Genomic DNA, 19,102 nt, shown 5'->3' with positions numbered 1-19,102 from the left:
TACTATTCACGACGTGGAAGGTACGATGTCGCCGTCTAGCGGATTCTATCGTTAATGATGAAAAAGTAAACAAACCGTGTGTTTTTCAATTGTACTTTGAGTATTATTTTTTTCTCGAATTCTTTTGTAGTTTATAAAAAACGAATACGTAATAACAGAGTGGAGCTTAGATAAGCAGTTTTCACTTCAGGAACCGTTTATTTATTTCGATGATGCACAATACAGAATCGAATAAGAGTACGTTCATTGAGATTAGCATACTCAAAGGCAGTTGTAAATTTTGAAACATTGAATAAACATTATTTTGAAAACCTTTGAAAAGTGGACTTCAAAAGTTGGACGAATTTTCCTTACAATAAGGAAATTGCTTGTTAGTGGTACTGAAAAATATGATCATAACGCTGAACCTAACTGTCGCTCGATTTATATAGTCGTTCCTGATTATGGATTAGGGTATTGGCAAATAATATCGTAACCTTTCATCGAAATGACCAACCATGCCTGAAATCTTTATATCAGCGCGTTGTATTTCCGTCCACCGAGTATGCAAAATTACCCTCGACGACCAAACGACTTCCTCCTGCAGCGACATTGAAAATATCTGACAAGTCCACAAATATATTGAAGGTTGCGTTTTCTCCCAATAATGGCTCATGAAAAAAAACTTGAAATAAATCATTACTAGACACTGTTGCCGCTCACGATTTTTTTACCACTTGTACAAAACTCGTTACACTTTTACTTAGAATATTCATTTGGCACGGATAATATGATTTTCATTAATAATTTAGTCTCTGAATAAGTGTTTGTTTTTCCCGCCGCAGAGAAAACGTCAGCGTTTTCCACAGCAATAAAAAGATGTTTCTAGTGTTGCTAATTTATATATTTGAATCTAATTAGCTCTGCAGAACATTATTTTTTTTTTAACACTTACCATTATCAAAATTAAATTCATTACTCGTGTGAAATCACGCCCCGTCCAAGTGGATATGATCCGCGAGTCAAGATGTGTTGCGAATTTAGCTGTCATTGCCAAACTACTCGGTGAGCTCAAGGCAGAATTATAGAACAAGGAGCGCCCATTCGCTAACCATATTTAACTCGAAACAATAGTCAAATCCCCAAAAAGCAGTTTTGCAATCTTAAAATTTGAATGGAGATTTTTAATTTATTCGATTACCTGAAACACGACGCATTCTTAACCATTTGGCTATATATTTCACAACACACAACATTCACTTGATAAACTCTACAATTGGCGACGAGGATGGGATAGATAACCGAGTAAGTTCCACTACTTTGAATAATTGATATTGTTTGTGTTGTAGATACCCGTTTGTAATAGATGAAAATTCCTAGAATTGCATGTAGAAGAAGGACACAAAATGGTGGAACTCAATGACGGTGAAAGAAAATAGATGAAAAGCGAGAATGACCATTGAAAATTACGATTGAAAGTTTCGACCGTTGGTGACTACTATTTTGGAATTGGTATTTGGAATTTAGTATTACTTTTTTGTTGTTGTGCCCATAGCGTATTTCTGGTTGATTGTCTGCTGACAATAATTCTAGAGCAACATGTCAATAGGGCCTAACTCAAATGTGACAGTTTCAAGAAAAATATCTTTGAAATTTTAATTCTCTTTTTCAATTCCTATTTTAAACAGTAACGTAATTATAATCATAATGACACTTCAACAGAAGCGCGAAAATATATACTTCAATTATTGATACGGCACTGTACGAAGAATCAACAACATTCACTCACCATTATAATAAAAAAAATCATCATCAGACACAGTTTCAGTTTAATTTTATTTCACAATTTGCGAGAAAACGTAATACTGTATTGCATGGAACACATCTTCAATACAGAAAAGTAAATTTTCATTCATAATTTTTTATTTTAGAAGAATGTTAATTTCATCCCGTAAATTCATGGCTGTAGTGTGGTTTTCACATTTTGACCCACCTGGCAGTATGTTAAGCGCCTTGATTTACACCAGCTTGAGAGTTTGGCAGTTCTCGCGAGTGACAGTGGTCGGACATGTTTGACGCTGTCAAATGCTGTGTATTAGCATATGGATGCTATAAGGGTGTGTGAAATTGCTTGTTCAAATCCACTACTTTTTGCTATGCGTTTTGTTTATATTTGCTTCATATAAACTGGCTGTCAAACTCAGCTTAAACGAACATGGGTAATATTCGAGTGGGAGACGTGCCTCAAAATAATTTATATGTTCATAGCAATGGATTTGAATAATACAATATTTGTTTGAACTCAAAACCCAGTTTATGAATATTGCCAAAACGTTTTATGAATTTCTAGGAATACAAGTATTGCTATTCGTTCCATCTTACCCTAAAACTTGCCTCTGGAAAATATGTCCATCGATCTGCTCTTCGGCACACATCAAACAGTCATCGTTCGGATGAGGCAAGCTTTTAAAATTCATGATTCGAAGGCATCCGCAAAATGAGCACCACATTTTGTCGTTTCTGTCCACCAGGGGCCCCACGCATATCCCACAGTCCAGCGACAGAGCGACATTTCCTGAATCACAAAATCCGGTGCTCACCGGAGGGCAGCCTCCGACCTCCGACGTTCCCGAGAGCAATCTTATATTTTATTTGCCATAACGAGAAATAATAAATACTCTAAGCACTTCTGGATGGGGAGGGAGCAGGTTGGGTTTGGAAAGCACAGCAAAAATGGGAAGAAAAAAGTAAGTAAATCCTTTTCCAGCAGGAAGCAGAGAGGGAAGAAGAAGAAGCGAAAAAAAAATGCGCCGAGAGAAAAGAAATGGTAGACCGAGTGAGTTTCGTCAAAAATTTTAAAGCACGAAATAATACCATCCGATAAGCTGCAACTCGCTTCGCTTGTACTCCGTCCGTACTTTTGGTTCGTTCCGCTATTGCCTCCGCTTGCTGCTTCCAGCAGTTAAGATGATGTTTCGGAATTGCTTTCCGCCTCGCCGTGGGGCTGAGTTGGGGTGACGGATCCGTTGGTGTTACCACCTCTCGTGTCACACGTCCACCCCGGCCAGGTAGGGGTCGCCGAAGTTACAGTCCTTTTTGCTGACGGCAGCAAACCAGACGACCTCTGAGAGTGAAGGAAAAATAACCAGCCACTTACAATATATGGTATCCGTACGAGTATGTGTGTCGGGAAGAAAGCGTGATGTCAGAGGACGATGGAAATGTAAATATATTTATGAACGCTCTGATGACGGTTTTGATCTTCGACAAATAGATTTCCGAGCATCAGCCCCCCCCCCCCTTTTTTTTTCCCTTCCACCCACCATTCAATCTCATGCCCATCAATTTCTGCTTAGGGCCTATTAGGGATGCTTTTCGATTAGAGAGAAATCACACACACACACATATATATAGTGTACGCGCGTGAGATGAAAAACATGTGCTACGAACATCAAAGGACGCGTATCAATAATCAATTCAAATTCGTGAATTACTTTAAATGTGTACATAAATATATATATTCATATATTTTCCAGTGAATACGGAATGAGAGAGTGAAGCCGAAGCCAAAGAAGCACCGCGCATCAAACCAAATGAATTTATAGATGTATTTTTTGTCTGTTACCAAATATTCGAAAAGTAAGAGTTATTAGATATGAATAGTGTTGTTATTATCAGTTTATGGATATTATTACTGTTTAACAAAGTTTTATGTCAAGGTAAGTACCGATTTCCCGCATTTTAATTAGTTTGTAAGTTATCATTGTCATTCATTTTCATGCGGAGCACAAACGGACCATCTGCATTAATAATGGTTTTCAGTGAAATTTGCGCGCGCTCCGCTCCTCCCCCGCTGCGATGCGCAACATGGGACCGCGGCAGCACTTGTGTGGAGATGAAGTGCACCCGGTGAGTGGGATGTGTGAGTGCATATTTTCTCGAAATGAAAAAGCACCGCGCTCGAGAGTATCAAGCCTTTCTCCCCTGTCACGAAATGGGGGCGCATCTGCACTCTGTTTAACCTGCATGTGATTGTGCATAGGTACCGCTGGAGCTGGAGGAGTTTCTTGTTTTATTTTAATTTTCCCCAACTGACAATTGTTCGAGAAACTTTCATCCACCTCTCCGGGCGCGGAACGTGTTTTCACTCGACTTCAGCATACGTGTGTTGTAGCTATAGGTAGGCTTCTTGGAACGGCATACGTTGGGAAAAATCTTGCTCTGCAGAGGATTATGAGGCCTCCGCGGGAAATGCAGTCTGTGTTGGACGCAGTATTAGCACTCTCTCCATTAGTGATATGAACCGGGCTAGTAGTGGGTAGGCAATTACCAAGCGTAGTTTATTAGTTCCATGCAATTCTGGTTTATTTCTTGTGGCTTCCGTTGTTGAGTGGTTTGCGTTACACTTATCACGCCGGGAGTTTCGGGTTCGATTCCCGTACAAGCTGGGAGATTTCAGTCACATATTCGCGTATTCACGATGATCGGGGTTCTGCCGAAACGAACCAAGCGCCGAAAACATTATTTTGAGATATTTTAATTTAATGTTTGGGCTCCTACTAATTGACCGTGGCTGATCAAATTATTATTTTATCACTCACGTGTTACAAACAGGATGTCTACAAAGTACTGATATTATTAATATCGCTGAAATAACATATAAATATAGACAGAAATGACTTTTAGTTTTGGTACGCATGCCCTCAGTTCAATTGGGAAAATGAAAATCAGAGAACATGGTTTTCAATTCAGTGTGGTTGGATGTATTTTAGTCTGAATAATTACTGCAATAATACTATTAAAATGGTAGAGAAAAACTTATGATTCTTTGTCACTGACCAGGTCGTAATAATGAATTCATGGTTTACAGGAGCTATATATGTCATCAGATGTTGAATGTCGTTGTACTTCGCACGAGGAATGCTGCGCCCATTTGGATGTAAAAGATCTATTTCGTTTGGCAAAAAAGGTGAAGGGTCTCTTAATATCTTTCTCAAGTCTAACTCGAAGAAGGAATCATCTGAGTCGTAGTATTCCCTCAAGCGGCCAATAGAGTTCAATTTACGCTTCACGTAGGTTTTTTTTTCCAAAATTGAGGCTAAGCGTGTTTAAGTTTTTTTTAGACACGCGGCCGAATCCACGATCTCCTGGTGAGAATCCGAGACGTATTTAATAGATTCAAAAGTATTATTCCTTCCTGGTTCTAAAATGTTATGATCGGAGAAAATAAGAAAAAAAAAAGTTCAGCCAAAGTGAATCAAGTCAAAAAATATTACTTAGAGTATCATTGCCTCTTAAATTCCTGACCTCCATACTCAATACATACTCCATACAGGTCGGACTCGATTATCCGGGATTCAATTATCCGGAATTTTAGAGCTTGAGCTTGGGCAGACTGTACAATTCGTAGTTGCTCTCCGTGATTGACCTGAACCAACCAAATTGCGCAAAGAACACACAGAGTGACGCTTGGGACTAGCAAATCATTCTCGTTGTGCAATTTTCGGTGATTCGAGCTTTAAATGGTCAATAACGACGCCGGCCACGTCCTTACAGTCACCAGGGGAAGGGAAGGAATGTTAGTATGATATTCGCCGCCCGAAGGCCAGAAGGGTCGCCTCTATAGCGTGGTTCCCTAGCGTTTATCATGGAAGGGATAGTTGTTAGTAGGGAGAGGTAAGAATTAGGATTGACTGTGGTAAGTGATGTGATTATATATAGACGAACTATCGACCACTCGACAAACCAAAATTCTGAAAATCATAACACGCGACAGAGATTATCTTTAGGTATTCTAAAAAGGAAAACCTGTTAGTATGATTGGACTGGCTATATATTTTGTTATTTTATCGTACGTACGTATCTAAATTCAATCATGACGGCGAAGAGTCTCTTTGGGGTACCTGAAAAGGTAACCGAGCGAATTCCTATGGAACCAATAAGACGGGCGATATATTTCGTTATTCATCCCGCGTATTCTGTATCGAACTCTAATAACGATGGCAGGGAGTTATGTTTCGGAAACCTGAGAAGCTAACCAAGAGCACTAAACGGATGCAGAACCTATAGTCTGAGTTTATAAACTCAATTTAGTGGCTGGAATTGAAAAACCAAAAACTAATATAAATGCATAAATTCTTTCAACTAACTAATTTATTTCAAATGAAAACTAAAATTAGAGTCTTCTGACTCAAATTATGAAATTAAAAATCTCTAACATAATTAAACCATGAGCCTGATTACGAACGCCACCCCACGGCGAAAACGAGACGAAGTGTATTTAACCTTGCATACAAATCATCTCGTCCCCAACGCGAAATGAGGCTCGCTATCAGGATCCCTATTATCCGCACAATACGTCAGATAAACAACGATGGATTGAAATATCCCTAAACAAAAAAACAAAAATAAACATTGAAGAAAAAATAACAGCGATGAACTCGAAAGATAGAAAAAAAACTTGCACAAACACCAAGGACAAGTGAAGTAAGCAAGCAAAAACGTTGACACCATCTAATCAAATTTAAAAAAAATGCACATCTGAAAAACCGCCTCTCCGCACCACTGCATAGCAATCTCAATCGTTCCATGTCGGTTCATGTCACAGGTGATGAAGAAGACTTCCCGATACTCGCTGCTTGCATGAGAAAGCCGTTGTCAAATCCTCCACTACTTTCAGAATCCCCATTCTACAGAAAGGAATGGAATAACTACATTGGGACGAAACAAAATAAAACTCCCCAATATGCAGCGAAAATGCGGCTGCACGAATCGTATGCAATTGCGAGAAGCGAATGGCTACACATAATTGCAGTGATGCGGCTGCCAGTGCAAACTAGAGATGTGCCATCCGCTCATGAGCTGTTCATTCGAATCGCTTCATCATAGTGAGCGGATTCGGATCGGCTCGCAATAAAAAATACGCAGCTCATCAGCTCATTACGGAGCTGGAGCTGATGAGCTGTTGAGCTGTTGAGCTGATGAGCTATTGAGCTGTTGAGCTGTTGAGCTGTTGAGCTGAAGAGCTGAAGAGCTGTTGAGCTGTTGAGCTGTTGAGCTGTTGAGCTGTTGAGCTGCATAGCTGTGGAGCGCAAAAGCTGCAGAGAGTGTGAATTGCGAGACGCGAAAGGATTCTTCGTCTCCCGCGCTTCATGGCATGCCGTCAGTTTGTTTTCGTGTTACTCTCTTCGTACTTTAGCTTTAGCAGAGATGCCAGATAGGAAAAAAAGTTTTTGTTTTGAAGATATTCAATCGTTCGTTACTTCATTAAATTTTTCTTATATGGCCAAACAAAATAATACACATTATTATATGCTTGTAAATAAATTTAATATATTACATTGTTATTTAAACATTACTGTGGAAACACATACATTTATTTCCGCGTGCTGAATCAAAACAATTCAGAAAACCACCCGGCATAAATGTTGATGATTGATACTGGTCCTTTTGTTACCTTTGTGATCGCGAATAATTATTTCTCGTTGCACCTATTAGTGGATTTATTTTTATATCCTCGGATGCAAAAAATAATCTCGATGGTTTTTTTTTTCAAAAAACGTTGTCTCGGCCAATATTCCTGGAGGCATTCTATTTGACTACTGCTGGTTTTTCTGTTGTTTAAGTTCAGCATATCCTAAGCATCTTCTATGTTGGATTTCAGCATTCAGTATTTGTTGTATATTATATTATTAGAATTCATATCAGTTTTAGTTTTTGTACAATTACGAATTAAATTCGTTTATTTTTTGCTTTCCGTCTATTAAAAAAATGCACACTATGCAATGTCCCATGGTGATTACGTTTCATATGCAATTGTGTGGACAACTGCAAAATTCAACTGAGCTGAAGAGCTGTTCCAAATGAGCAGCTCACTTGTATGAGCTGAACGGCTCTGAGCCGCTCACCATGATGAGCTGATTTGCCCATCTCTAGTGCAAACCAAATGAAACCCGTTAAATGTATGTGTAAGAGAAAAGAGAACCTTGCTGGAGAAGAGAAGAGAGAACTTGAGAAGAACAGTTTCCACAACAACAACACAAACACCCTCTCTACACATACACACGCGTCAATGAGGAACGTCATAGCAAATAACTGCGTGTGACGATTAGGAGCAGAGAGCCCATGGTACGCGAGAATCAGAAAGACTTGTACCTCATATCGCCGCATCCGGCCGGTTCAGGCCCGCCAATAACTCATTGTACTACTCCGCTCTCGCTACTCGCAAACTGGAGAAGCATCAGTCATCTACAAAACAAATACCCACCTTACATACACATACACGTCCAAGAGAGGAACGTCGCCTAACAACACAGAGAGCGCGACGATTAAGAACACAGCGACACGAATAGTTTTCAACGCCATGTGTGAGTGGGGCGATAATCAAAAAACTTTTCCGTCTATATAAAACATGTTTTCTGGATATGACTATAATGATTGGGCGAGCCCTTATAATGGGAAAAAGATGAATTCAAAACACAAAAAGAATGGAGAGAAGCACTTAGCTCACGATGTGGCATAACGCCTGCTGATTCTCCCGCGGTGATAAACGCACTACGACATATACACACACAAACACTTCGCACTAAAACTGATGGGGAGAAAACACGCGAACAAGTCTGAGCTGGTTCGATGAATTGGCAAATTGGCGAGAAAACGAAAAAAACACTTTTAGCCTTTCTGAGCAAATACTTTTCGAAGATACTCCGACATTTGACACATTTTTACACGGTGGATGAAACCGAAACACGTTTGAACATGTTGCACGACGAAAAAAAAACCAAACGCGGAACGAACTAAAATGCGTCTGCACCCGACGACTGCCCGATCGGAACTCCACGATTATCCGGAATTTTAGACTCGATTATCCGGAGTATTTTATTTTTGATTTTCGGATATTTTGAATAATTTGTATAATAATTCCATATTGAATAGCCAACATGAGTATTAAATGAAAGGGCTAGTGGAAAACAGTTACTTATAAAAAATGCAAATCCGCCACTACAAAATGGAGCCTTATTTTTTTCTCGAAGCCCCATCAATATCAAATGAAAGTGCTCGACTGGTAGAACACAGTAGATAATGAAAAATTCAAATCCAAGATGGCCGCAGTTTCAAAATAAACAATTACTTATTAATTGTTTCATTCAGCTTGCCCTGTTTGTATGTATCTACCAACAGGTTGTCCCACATTAATTGAAATTTGACCCCGTTCCTGATCACTGATTGATCTGAAATTTGGAACATATCTGTAATTTTACTGCCATTATAAAACTGAGTATTTCATGATCTTGAAAAATTCAATGTGGTCGCCGCTAAAAAATGGCTGAATGGCTTGACTTGGAGAATACACTACATTGTAAACAACATAAATTCGAAAAGGTCGTCGCTACAAAATGGTCGACTATGTATTCTATGCAATCCTCTCAATATCGGTATTAAATTTAATGATTTGACTAATAGAATACAATACAGCATCAGAATATTCCGACGAAAGGTAGGTAAGAAATGAAAATTGAAAAAAAAGTTCAATGGTTTTATTGTAGAGAAGTATACTAATGATACAGATAATTCATTAAAAACTAGAAAATAAAATAAGTAAAAAAAACTTTTTAAATTAAACGGTTTAATGTAATAAAAGCTAGAAAATAATTAGGCAAGTAGCAGTTAGTAGTTTTCACATCCGATCCTTCATTAATCTAGGGCAATGATGAGACTTGAATAAAATCGTGGGGTATATAATGAAACAACTAACTGTGTATAATGGAAATCTAACGTTTATTCCTTACCGAATAATTTTCGGAATATTTTCATTATGTACTGTATTCTATTAGTCAAATAATTTCATTTGATACCGATATTGAGGGGATTGCAAAATATACATAGTCGACCATTTAGTAGTGGCGACCTTTTTTGAATTTATGTTGTTTATAATGTTTTGTGTTCTCCAAGTCAAGCCATTCAGCCATTTTTAGTGGCGGCCTAATGGGATTGTCCAAGATCATGGAGTATGCAGTTTTATAATGACAGTAGAATTGAAGGTGTCTTCCAAATTTCAGATCAATCAGTCAACAGGAACGGGGTCAATTTTCTATTAATGTGGGTCAACCCTAAAAACATTCAAACATTCATACAAACTGGTTAAGCTGAATGAAACTATTTAAAAGGTAATTAGTTATTTGGGGACTGTGGCCTTCTTGGATTTGTATTTTTCATGTCAATCCCTACCATTTGATATACATATTGATAGGGTTCTGAGAAAATATGTAATCCGCCAGTTTGTAGCGGTCGCTATCTTTGATTTACATTTTTCATAAATAACTGTGTTCTACTTATCAAGCTCTTTCATTCGATACCCACATTGATGGGGTTTTGGGAAAACCCATTTTGATGGGATTTTGAGAAAATATGTACATAATCCGCCATTTGGTACTGGCCACCATCTTGGATTTTCGAGATCGAGGAATACGCAGTTTTATAATGACACCAGAGATAAAGATGTGTTACAAATTTCAGATCAGTCGGTCAATTAATGTACTACAGACAAAGTTACAAAGTTACAAAATCACAAACATACAAACGGGTCAACCTAGATAAAACCATTGATTAAATAAGTGCAATTTATAATTATATTAGGCTGTCAAAAAAGTCCTGCGGTATTTCCGCGAGGTGTCGTTGTAAGCGCGTAGTTCTAGTTGTATTCATTGTATCGAGTCATACTATAGCTTGTTGGAAAGGTATTTTTGCGCGCTATAATATAGTCCTTGACAGTGTTTTGTTTGGTTAAGTCGTTCGTAAGTTATAGTGTCGCAAATATGGAGCAAAATAAAGAGAAAATCCGACATATTTTACAGTACTACTATGACAAAGGCAAAAATGCATCTCAAGCTGCCAATAAAATTTGTGCAGTTTATGGACCCGATACAGTTTCCATTTCCAGCGCACAACGATGGTTTCAACGTTTTCGTTCTGGTGTAGAGGTCGTCGAAGATGCGCCACGCTCCGGAAGGCCTGTCGGCGAAAATTGCGACAAAATCGCTGAATTAGCCGAGAAAGACCGGCATAGTAGCAGCCGTAGCATCGGCCAAGAGCTGGGGATAAGTCATCAAGTGCCACACACGTTGATGCAAAAAAACATCTTTGACCGTATCGACGCATGTGAATCGCTGCTGAATCACAACAAAATCGACCCGTTTCTGAAGCGGATGGTGACTGGCGATGAAAAGTGGGTCACTTACGACAACGTAAAGCGCAAACGGTCGTGATCGAAGCCCGCTGAAGCGGCTCAGACGGTGGCCAAGCCCTCATTAACGGCCAGGAAGGTTCTGCTGTGTGTTTGGTGGGATTGTCAAGGAATAATCTATTATGAGCTGCTTCCCTGTGGCTAAACGCTCAATTCGGACCTGTACTGCCAACAACTGGACCGCTTGAAGGTAGCACTCATGAAGAAGAGGCCATCTTTGATAAACAGAGGCCGCATTGTCTTCCATCAGGACAACGCCAGGCCACACACTTCTTTGGTGACGCGCCAGAAGCTCCGGGAGCTCGGATGGGAGGTTCTTTTGCATCCGCCGTATAGTCCGGACCTTGCACCAAGTGACTACCACCTGTTTTTGTCCATGGCGAACGAGCTAGGTAGTCAGAAGTTAGCCACAAAAGAGGCCTGTGAAAATTGGCTATCCGAGTTTTTTTTGCCAATAAGGAAGCGAGCTTCTATAACCGGGGTATTATGAAGTTGGCATCTCGTTGGGAACAAGTCATCGAACAAAACGACGCATATTTGACTTAAAACAGATGATTGTAACTAATTTTATGAACAAATGAAAATTCAAAAAAAATACCGCAGGACTTTTTTGACAGCCTAATATAACGTTTACCGAGAGAAAATTGGTTTTTTTATGATTCGATTATCCGGAGTAAAAAAAAATACTCCGGATTATCGATTCCGATCTGTGCTCCATTTCATGCTGTGAGCTCACATTTCTGAAATTTCGGATTTTGAATCTTCAAGAAAGTGAGAAATGAAATTCTAAAGCTGCTACCAATCTGAGCGAACCAATTGAATGCTAACTATTAACCAGCTAACTATCAACAACAAATTATACAACACATTAGTATTGTATAACGGCTCTCGACCTATTTCATAAATATTTCATATATATATATATATATATATATATATATATATATATATATATATATATATATATATATATATATATATATACATATACATTGACTCACTTTTGATTTCTTTTGCAGTACAGGGTGGCGCATAAGTCACGCAACCGATTTGCACAAAAAAAATTCGTATAACAAATGTCTCACTATACAACATTTTTATTTTCGAATAAACAACGATACAAAGTCGACAACTGAACCGCTTAGGAACCAACAATCCGGACTTGGCGATGCTTTGGGCCGGCTCACCGCGCTTCGACCACGACTTTTTTCGCTTTAGGTTGTCTTACGTGATCCACTTTTCATCACCAGTCACACTCTTCTTCAAAAATGGATTGAGTTCCTTCCGTTTCAGCAGTTCATCGCAAGCGATGATTCGATCTAAAAGATTTTTTTGCGTCAACTCGTGTGGCACCCATACATCCAGCTTTTTTTGGAATCCAATCTTCTGCAAATAGTTCCAAACGGTTCTATGGTCTATACCCAGTTCCTGGCCAATCGAGCGAGTGCTCGCATGCCGGTCTACTTGGATGATTTCAACGATTTTATCGGTTTTCACGACGATTGACCTACCAATACGGGGTGTATCTTCGACAGCCACTGCACCCGAACGAAATCGATCAAACCAACGCTGTGCTGTGCGAATCTTTAAGACGCGTCCACATCACGTCAATCGGCCCTGGCCGCCCGGTAAAGCCGACTAAATGTGGACGTACCGCTCGGGCTTGCCGACGTGCCGAAAATCGACTCGAATCAAACCGAACCCAACCCGAAACAAGTGGGTCCGGTTCGAGAAAGTCGAATCAAAACAATCGTGTGTTCGTGACGGCTTCGTGCATCCGATGGGGCTTCGGCTTCGTGCACCCGATGGGGCGTCCATTTTACATAACGAACCGAATATGTCGCCTGGTACCAGCGTTGCCAATGTTCCAGTTTAAACTGGATTATTCCAAAAACCCAAAAATCTTCCAGTTTTTTTGGGATATCGTCCAGTTTTTCATATGTGTGCCCTAGTTTAATCCATTTTATGTAAAATAAATTTACAATTATAAATATTATCTGTTCCTTCCTCTTCCTATCCCTTATGTAATTTTTTTTTATACATTTATTATTCGAACTTGGATCGATCTCTCTTTTCTGTGACAGGCGAGGTTGTAATTCGGTTCTTTCCATTTTGTTCAATCGGTCGGTGTCAAAAATTCCAAAACTTTCCCGAATGATGGAAACTTATCAAACTACTTCAAAAACAGGGTATCGCTCAATTGTTAATTTTATTTAAGAAGAATCAATGTGCTACACTGTGTTTCAATTTATATAAATATCGGATGTTCCAAACCATTCTGAAGTTCAGACCAATTGATCTACCATTCCATTCGCGACTGGTAAAATGTCCATAGAAAGAAATGTCTTACCCAAAATAGTTCATAGAGTCCGCGAGCTATGCAGGCTTTGAGTTTATATAAACATCAGATGTTATAGATCCTCTAAAACATTCTTAAGTTCAGAAGGTCATAGAGTAAATTGTTTCCATTGACTTTAATTGATATGAATATAAAACCCAAGTAACCTTGTTTTCGTTTACAACAAATGGATATTAGTTTCTCATAGTCACTCGAAAGAATTTTAATTCTAAATTTAATTAATTTAATTAATGCAAACAAACTCCCCTAAATAGCTAATAGCTAACATGCATAAAATGCATGTGAACCATAGTGTAAATTTTGCAAGAAAGCATACTATGCATATTTTTTCAAAAGTACTTTCTCGAGCTAGAGGAAATATTTAAGGGTCCCTTATCTTGATATTGATACCGAAATTTGGTTTGTACAACCCTAATATAAGATGTAAATTAGCAATGAATAATACCAAAAAAAATGAGAAAAATAGCTTCTCAATACCAAAATTTGATAATTCCAATATCAAAGTAATACTTGAGCAACGTTGTTTGTGGTTATTTGAGTATTGAAAAAACATTATGAGAAGTTGTATATGTTATTTTTTGGTATTTTATCTCGTATCTCATGCTGATCTGTGCCTTTTTGAGGTATAAGTACGAAACTCTTCAAGTTTTGCCCAAATAAAAAAATCCCTCAAAAATTCTTTCACAGTAATTACAGTTACAGTTTTATGATTAAAATTTTATGAACTACATATAAACACTACACGAAGCATAAAAAAATCTATTTCTCAAGCTTTGAAATGGATAAAAAAAATCAATAAAAAAAAGGTTTCACAGGATCCAGTTTTCTTCCAGTTTTTTTAAGAGCAATCTTCCAGTTTTTTCAAAAATATTATTGGCAACCCTGCCTGGTACAGGCCTATCGGCATCATTCGGCATAATGTGGACGCGCCTTTACGGTATCGGGTGCATAAACTACACGATTTTTTCGGCCGCCTTCGCAGGTAGTAAAAATGTAAAATATGGCGAATTTCTTGCTTGGTGGACTCCATCTTTGATGCGCTATAACTTGAGACTGAAAAGGACAATCACATCACTGTCAAAACGACACTTGTAGCACAAATTATCGTCTTTAAACAGCCGTATAGTATGACCCGATGCGATAAGTACAACACAAGATATGTTTAAGTGTTGCAATATATTGACAATATACGACATTTCTTTTTCCCCAACCCGATATTTACATTTTTTTTTGGTTTTCAATATTTTCATGTTTCTTCAGGTATCTCTGCACATGCTTAACCAAACTTCAATGTCTATATACCATTGGATGGGTGATTAAATGCTTGTTTGAAGAGCCGTGGGTAGACCTACGGTTCATTTTGTAATTTATGAGAAACAGATATTTTGAAGCGTTGCCACGTCACAAAAATAGAGCATTTTTTCAGTTTATCAGATGAACATAGGTTCAAACATTTTTATACTTGGGTTTCTCTGAGCAAACAATGAAGGTCAATAACCCACAAAATTTGGTTGAGATCGGTCCACAAGTAAATAGAGGAGTATCAACTGTCTCCAGAAGTTGTTGTCACGTCACGAAAAGTATACGATCCATTCCAGTGTGACGTAACAACATTTTGACTCACTACGAACAGTTTCTTTGCGTTTTCATGAATAAAGCACACCAAATTAAACGATGTTCTAGTAAAATTTAGAAAATTTCCAACAACAATCATCAGTTGGAGAATATTTTATAGTGACGTGGCAACACCTGACTTTTTGCTGGTTCGGGCTTAATTTAATTAATTACAGTTCCATTTTAAAACATACAAATGATCTTTCTCCTATGTTTTATCAACAATATATGAACGTAGATTCCATAAAACAGGATTTAATCTTATTTCAACTTCCGGTTTGCTGATCGTAGTATTGAATGCTAAAAAATATGGAAAACCCATACGATATGGACTTACCAGCGGAAGCCGACTATCGTATTCCGATGCCATTTTGGAATCGAGGATGGCGACTTCAGGTTCGTTAAAAACGGATATAAAAAACCGGGAATGGCATGAAATCCCACAATACGTTCGTGAATGGTAATGTTGGCATATATCCATGGGTGCGCGAAGCGGAATAAAAAAAGAATAATGTTTGATGGTGAGAGATAGGATTTAAGTGAGAGGGAGATAATGTTCAACGATCATCGGTCAACGATCAAAGTCAACGTCAACGTCAAAGTCAAACATAAACGCCCTTGCACAGGTATATGCGCGGATGCATACAAAGAATTTTCAAAAAGTTTCTGATAGCAAAATCAAATGCGTTCCTTCTGTAGTGAGTGCCACTCGATGAACCAGGATTGTGCTAGCCATTGATGGCAAGCGCCAGAGTGAACGTGTTAAACAATCGCGATATGAAAACTGGAGCTCGGTTTAGGACCACCCCGACTTTTCCTAAATAAAGACATACCGTGTATTACAGGTAACAGGTAGATTCAATTTATATAGCTTAGTTTGATGAACATACCATAAATAATTAAAACTACCTTGTTTCGCGATTTTTCACAATCTAAAAGAACATAGAACTCATTCTGCACACAGGTCGAATATATTTCTTCTCTGTTTTTGAAGGAATGAAATCATAAAATGGCGCTAAAACGTTAGAATGAAGAGAGCCGGAGAAAAGTCATATTATCAAATTGTCAGCGTTATGAAACCTTTCATTTGACACTATTGAAAATTCAGTAGGAAGCACCGCTCCTGAGATACAAAGGAGGGTAGGTTCAGGACCACCGGTTGCGTTAGGGCCACCTTTCCCTATAGGATGAACTTTTGGAAGGGGAAGGGGAGATCTCGGAGGAAAGTAAAAAGTATTCAGAGTAATAAAAAAACATAAAAATAGTATATCGCTTGCTACAATACGATGAAATTCTTTTTTAATACAACTTATTGATTGTGTGACGTGACAACGTCACGTCACAAAATGCATGCCGTCAAATTGCATGTTATTGTGAGTTTTTTTTTGAAAAACTGAGTATACAGGAATCTATGTTCATCTTTCCCTGACAAATCATAGAACAAAGTTTATTTGTATGTTTGAAACGGAACTGAAAATACAACAATAATGTTCAACAGTCGGAACCCGCAAAAGACAGTTGTTGTCACGTCACAAAATTATTGGGCTGGCAACAAGCGAGTTCAACTGCAAAATATTCTCCAACTGAAAATTCTTGAAGGAAATTTTCTCAATTTCATTTTAAAACCATTTACCATTTGGAAATCGTGTGATTTTTACATGAAAACGAGAAAAAATCTGTTTTTAGTGAGTCAAACCGTTGTCACGTCACGCTGAAATGGGTCATATAGACTTCAGCATTTACGCTTGAATGATAACTGAGTTGTAGCTACCGAGCCGTTCTTCAATAATCATAAAATACAATATCATAAACAATATCGTGACCGTTATAAAGCTGTCCACAATTTCATTGCCCTTTAAGTCTAAGAAAGTTGTTGAAAATAGTTCGATTGTTTAACACGTTAAGCCCCGCGTCGGTCCCTGGCAGTGTTGCTAATGGTCACCATCGTATGACTGTTCATGGAGACGTATGTGCTGTGTCATTAATGAACATCATAAAATGAACAGTCAAACAACCGTCGAACTAAAAATGTCATATGACATTTCGGCTTTTTTTCGTCCTATAGATTAGATATCCATCGCCCCGTAATTAAACAACAGTGTTCACGGGGAACGCTCACCGCTGAAAACGTTCATTCAACACATTCGCACTTAATAGGGGAGAGTTCGACGGTTGCTTTGATATAGCAATCCGTCTGAATACCATCCATCGTGTATGGATGTGTGAGTGAGCAGGTGGATGTATATGTGCAGCTACGCTTGAATGCAGAATAAAGGGAGAAAAAGTATGCACACCACTTCAGTTTTAATGTCAAATGACATTAAAACTACAGTCATATTAGCCGGAATTGAGGGATGGTTATGAGCACGAATGGTAGAATGGAAATAGCATATTTTCATCGCTCTTCTGGGTACGGTCAACAGAAAGAGAAAACATATAAACGTTCAATTGATAGTGGTGTTTGCGGCTGTGCGTTTATTTCTGATGTGACTGTTAGAACCGAGCAATGCATTCTTGGTTACATTCGCAATACATATTGAGCCGTAACTCTTGAGCAAGGACAGTATGTGATGGTTGAGAGAAATGTCGACCGTTTACAACACTGGTCCCTGGGGACTGACACTGAATTTTCCGTCTTTGTTGCGCTGATCTCACCGGACCGACAGTAGACTTTTCGTTCGAGGAGTGTCGGCATTGGGAACGGCAACAACAAAGTTACAAAATGATATTTGGAAAAGTTCATTATCAATTCGCTGAGACCGACACGGGCCAGACGAAAAATTCATTGTCGGTCCCCTATTTTGGCCGGGGCTCAACGTGTTAGGAACGCTTAACGGTGGACCCCTGTCTGGCAGGTCGAAAAATAAGGAATTTCCATAATTTTTTTTCGAATGTAAGGAATAAAGTGAAGTGTTCGGGTATTTTGGTTATTGTTTAAGGTGTATTTGAAGAAATATTTTCCATTTTTTGAGTGCAGGAATAATGATTATAACGCTGTTGACAGCTGGATGCGTAGATGCTGTCTGAAAATCGGCACATTGCTGGTGGTATCGGTTCTGGAGCAACGGAGTGTCGAATTCCAATGAATATTTAGAAATTTTAGGACAAAACTTACAGCGTCACATGTGGGTTTTCAAAAACACTAAAAAATGCCAAAATTGTGGCCGTTTCTGTTAAAAATGAGTTACTTTTCATGAAAAAGTATTAGAGGTGACCTCATATTTTTGGCTGTCACTTTTCAACGAAATCAAATAACGAAAAAAAAACCTTTTAGAACAACATTTCTGAAGGCTCAAGTTTCCCAAAAATGCAAAAAAAAAATCGATTTTTCGAAGTTCCATACCGGGGTACCTCCTTAAAGCAGAGGAGGCCAAAGTTCTAGTTCAGAGGAGGCCAAAGTTCAACTGATACAAGTTAACCCCATCAGTGGAGGTCGACAAGGAATGAGCAAAGAATATTGAGTAGTACATTTTTACTTCCTTCATCTGAGTATCAATCGCTTCAGAGAACAATACCAAATGCCTTTTCGAAGCGTTTTCAATCAAAAAAAAGTTTCGGTTTACACTTCCAAAAACTAGAAAATTATTTCGAATCAGTGTCTGGCTTCTCTGGAAAAAAAATGCATGATAACGAGCAATACGTGAAATGAAAAGTGTACAAATATTGTCATTTATCACAATTTTACTTGTAAATTTTCATTCAAACTCCTCATATTCAAAACCTTATTTCAATATTTTTGCATCTATATATATATATATATAAAAATGGAGTGATGTCTGTCTGTCTGATTCTTATAGACTCGGAAACTACTGAACTGATCGACATGAAAATTGGTATGTAGGGGTTTTTGGGGCCGGGGAACGTTTTCGTGATATTTTGAGACCCCTCTCCCCTCTCTAAGGGGGGCT

The 19,102-nt window shown here is 38.4% G+C and overlaps 1 protein-coding gene across 9 annotated transcripts in view; it reads left to right on the top strand.

Annotated features, from left to right (window-relative positions):
* Nucleotides 1-19,102, top strand: part of LOC129764458 (hemicentin-1) — a 304,717-nt gene that overhangs the window by 143,825 nt on the left and 141,790 nt on the right. For all 9 annotated transcript variants that reach the window (XM_055763545.1, XM_055763542.1, XM_055763543.1 and 6 more), the window contains exon 2: nucleotides 3,516-3,698. In XM_055763545.1, coding sequence (XP_055619520.1) covers nucleotides 3,635-3,698 — 64 coding nt within the window. In that variant the 5' untranslated portion in view covers nucleotides 3,516-3,634. The remainder of the gene's footprint in view (nucleotides 1-3,515; nucleotides 3,699-19,102) is intronic.

The sequence above is a fragment of the Toxorhynchites rutilus genome, chromosome 2 (genome assembly GCF_029784135.1).
Source record: "Toxorhynchites rutilus septentrionalis strain SRP chromosome 2, ASM2978413v1, whole genome shotgun sequence".
NCBI classification, from domain to species: domain Eukaryota; kingdom Metazoa; phylum Arthropoda; class Insecta; order Diptera; family Culicidae; genus Toxorhynchites; species Toxorhynchites rutilus.
The sequence above is the reverse complement of the archived record's forward strand: the minus strand, read 5'-3'. Positions and strand labels throughout refer to the sequence as shown.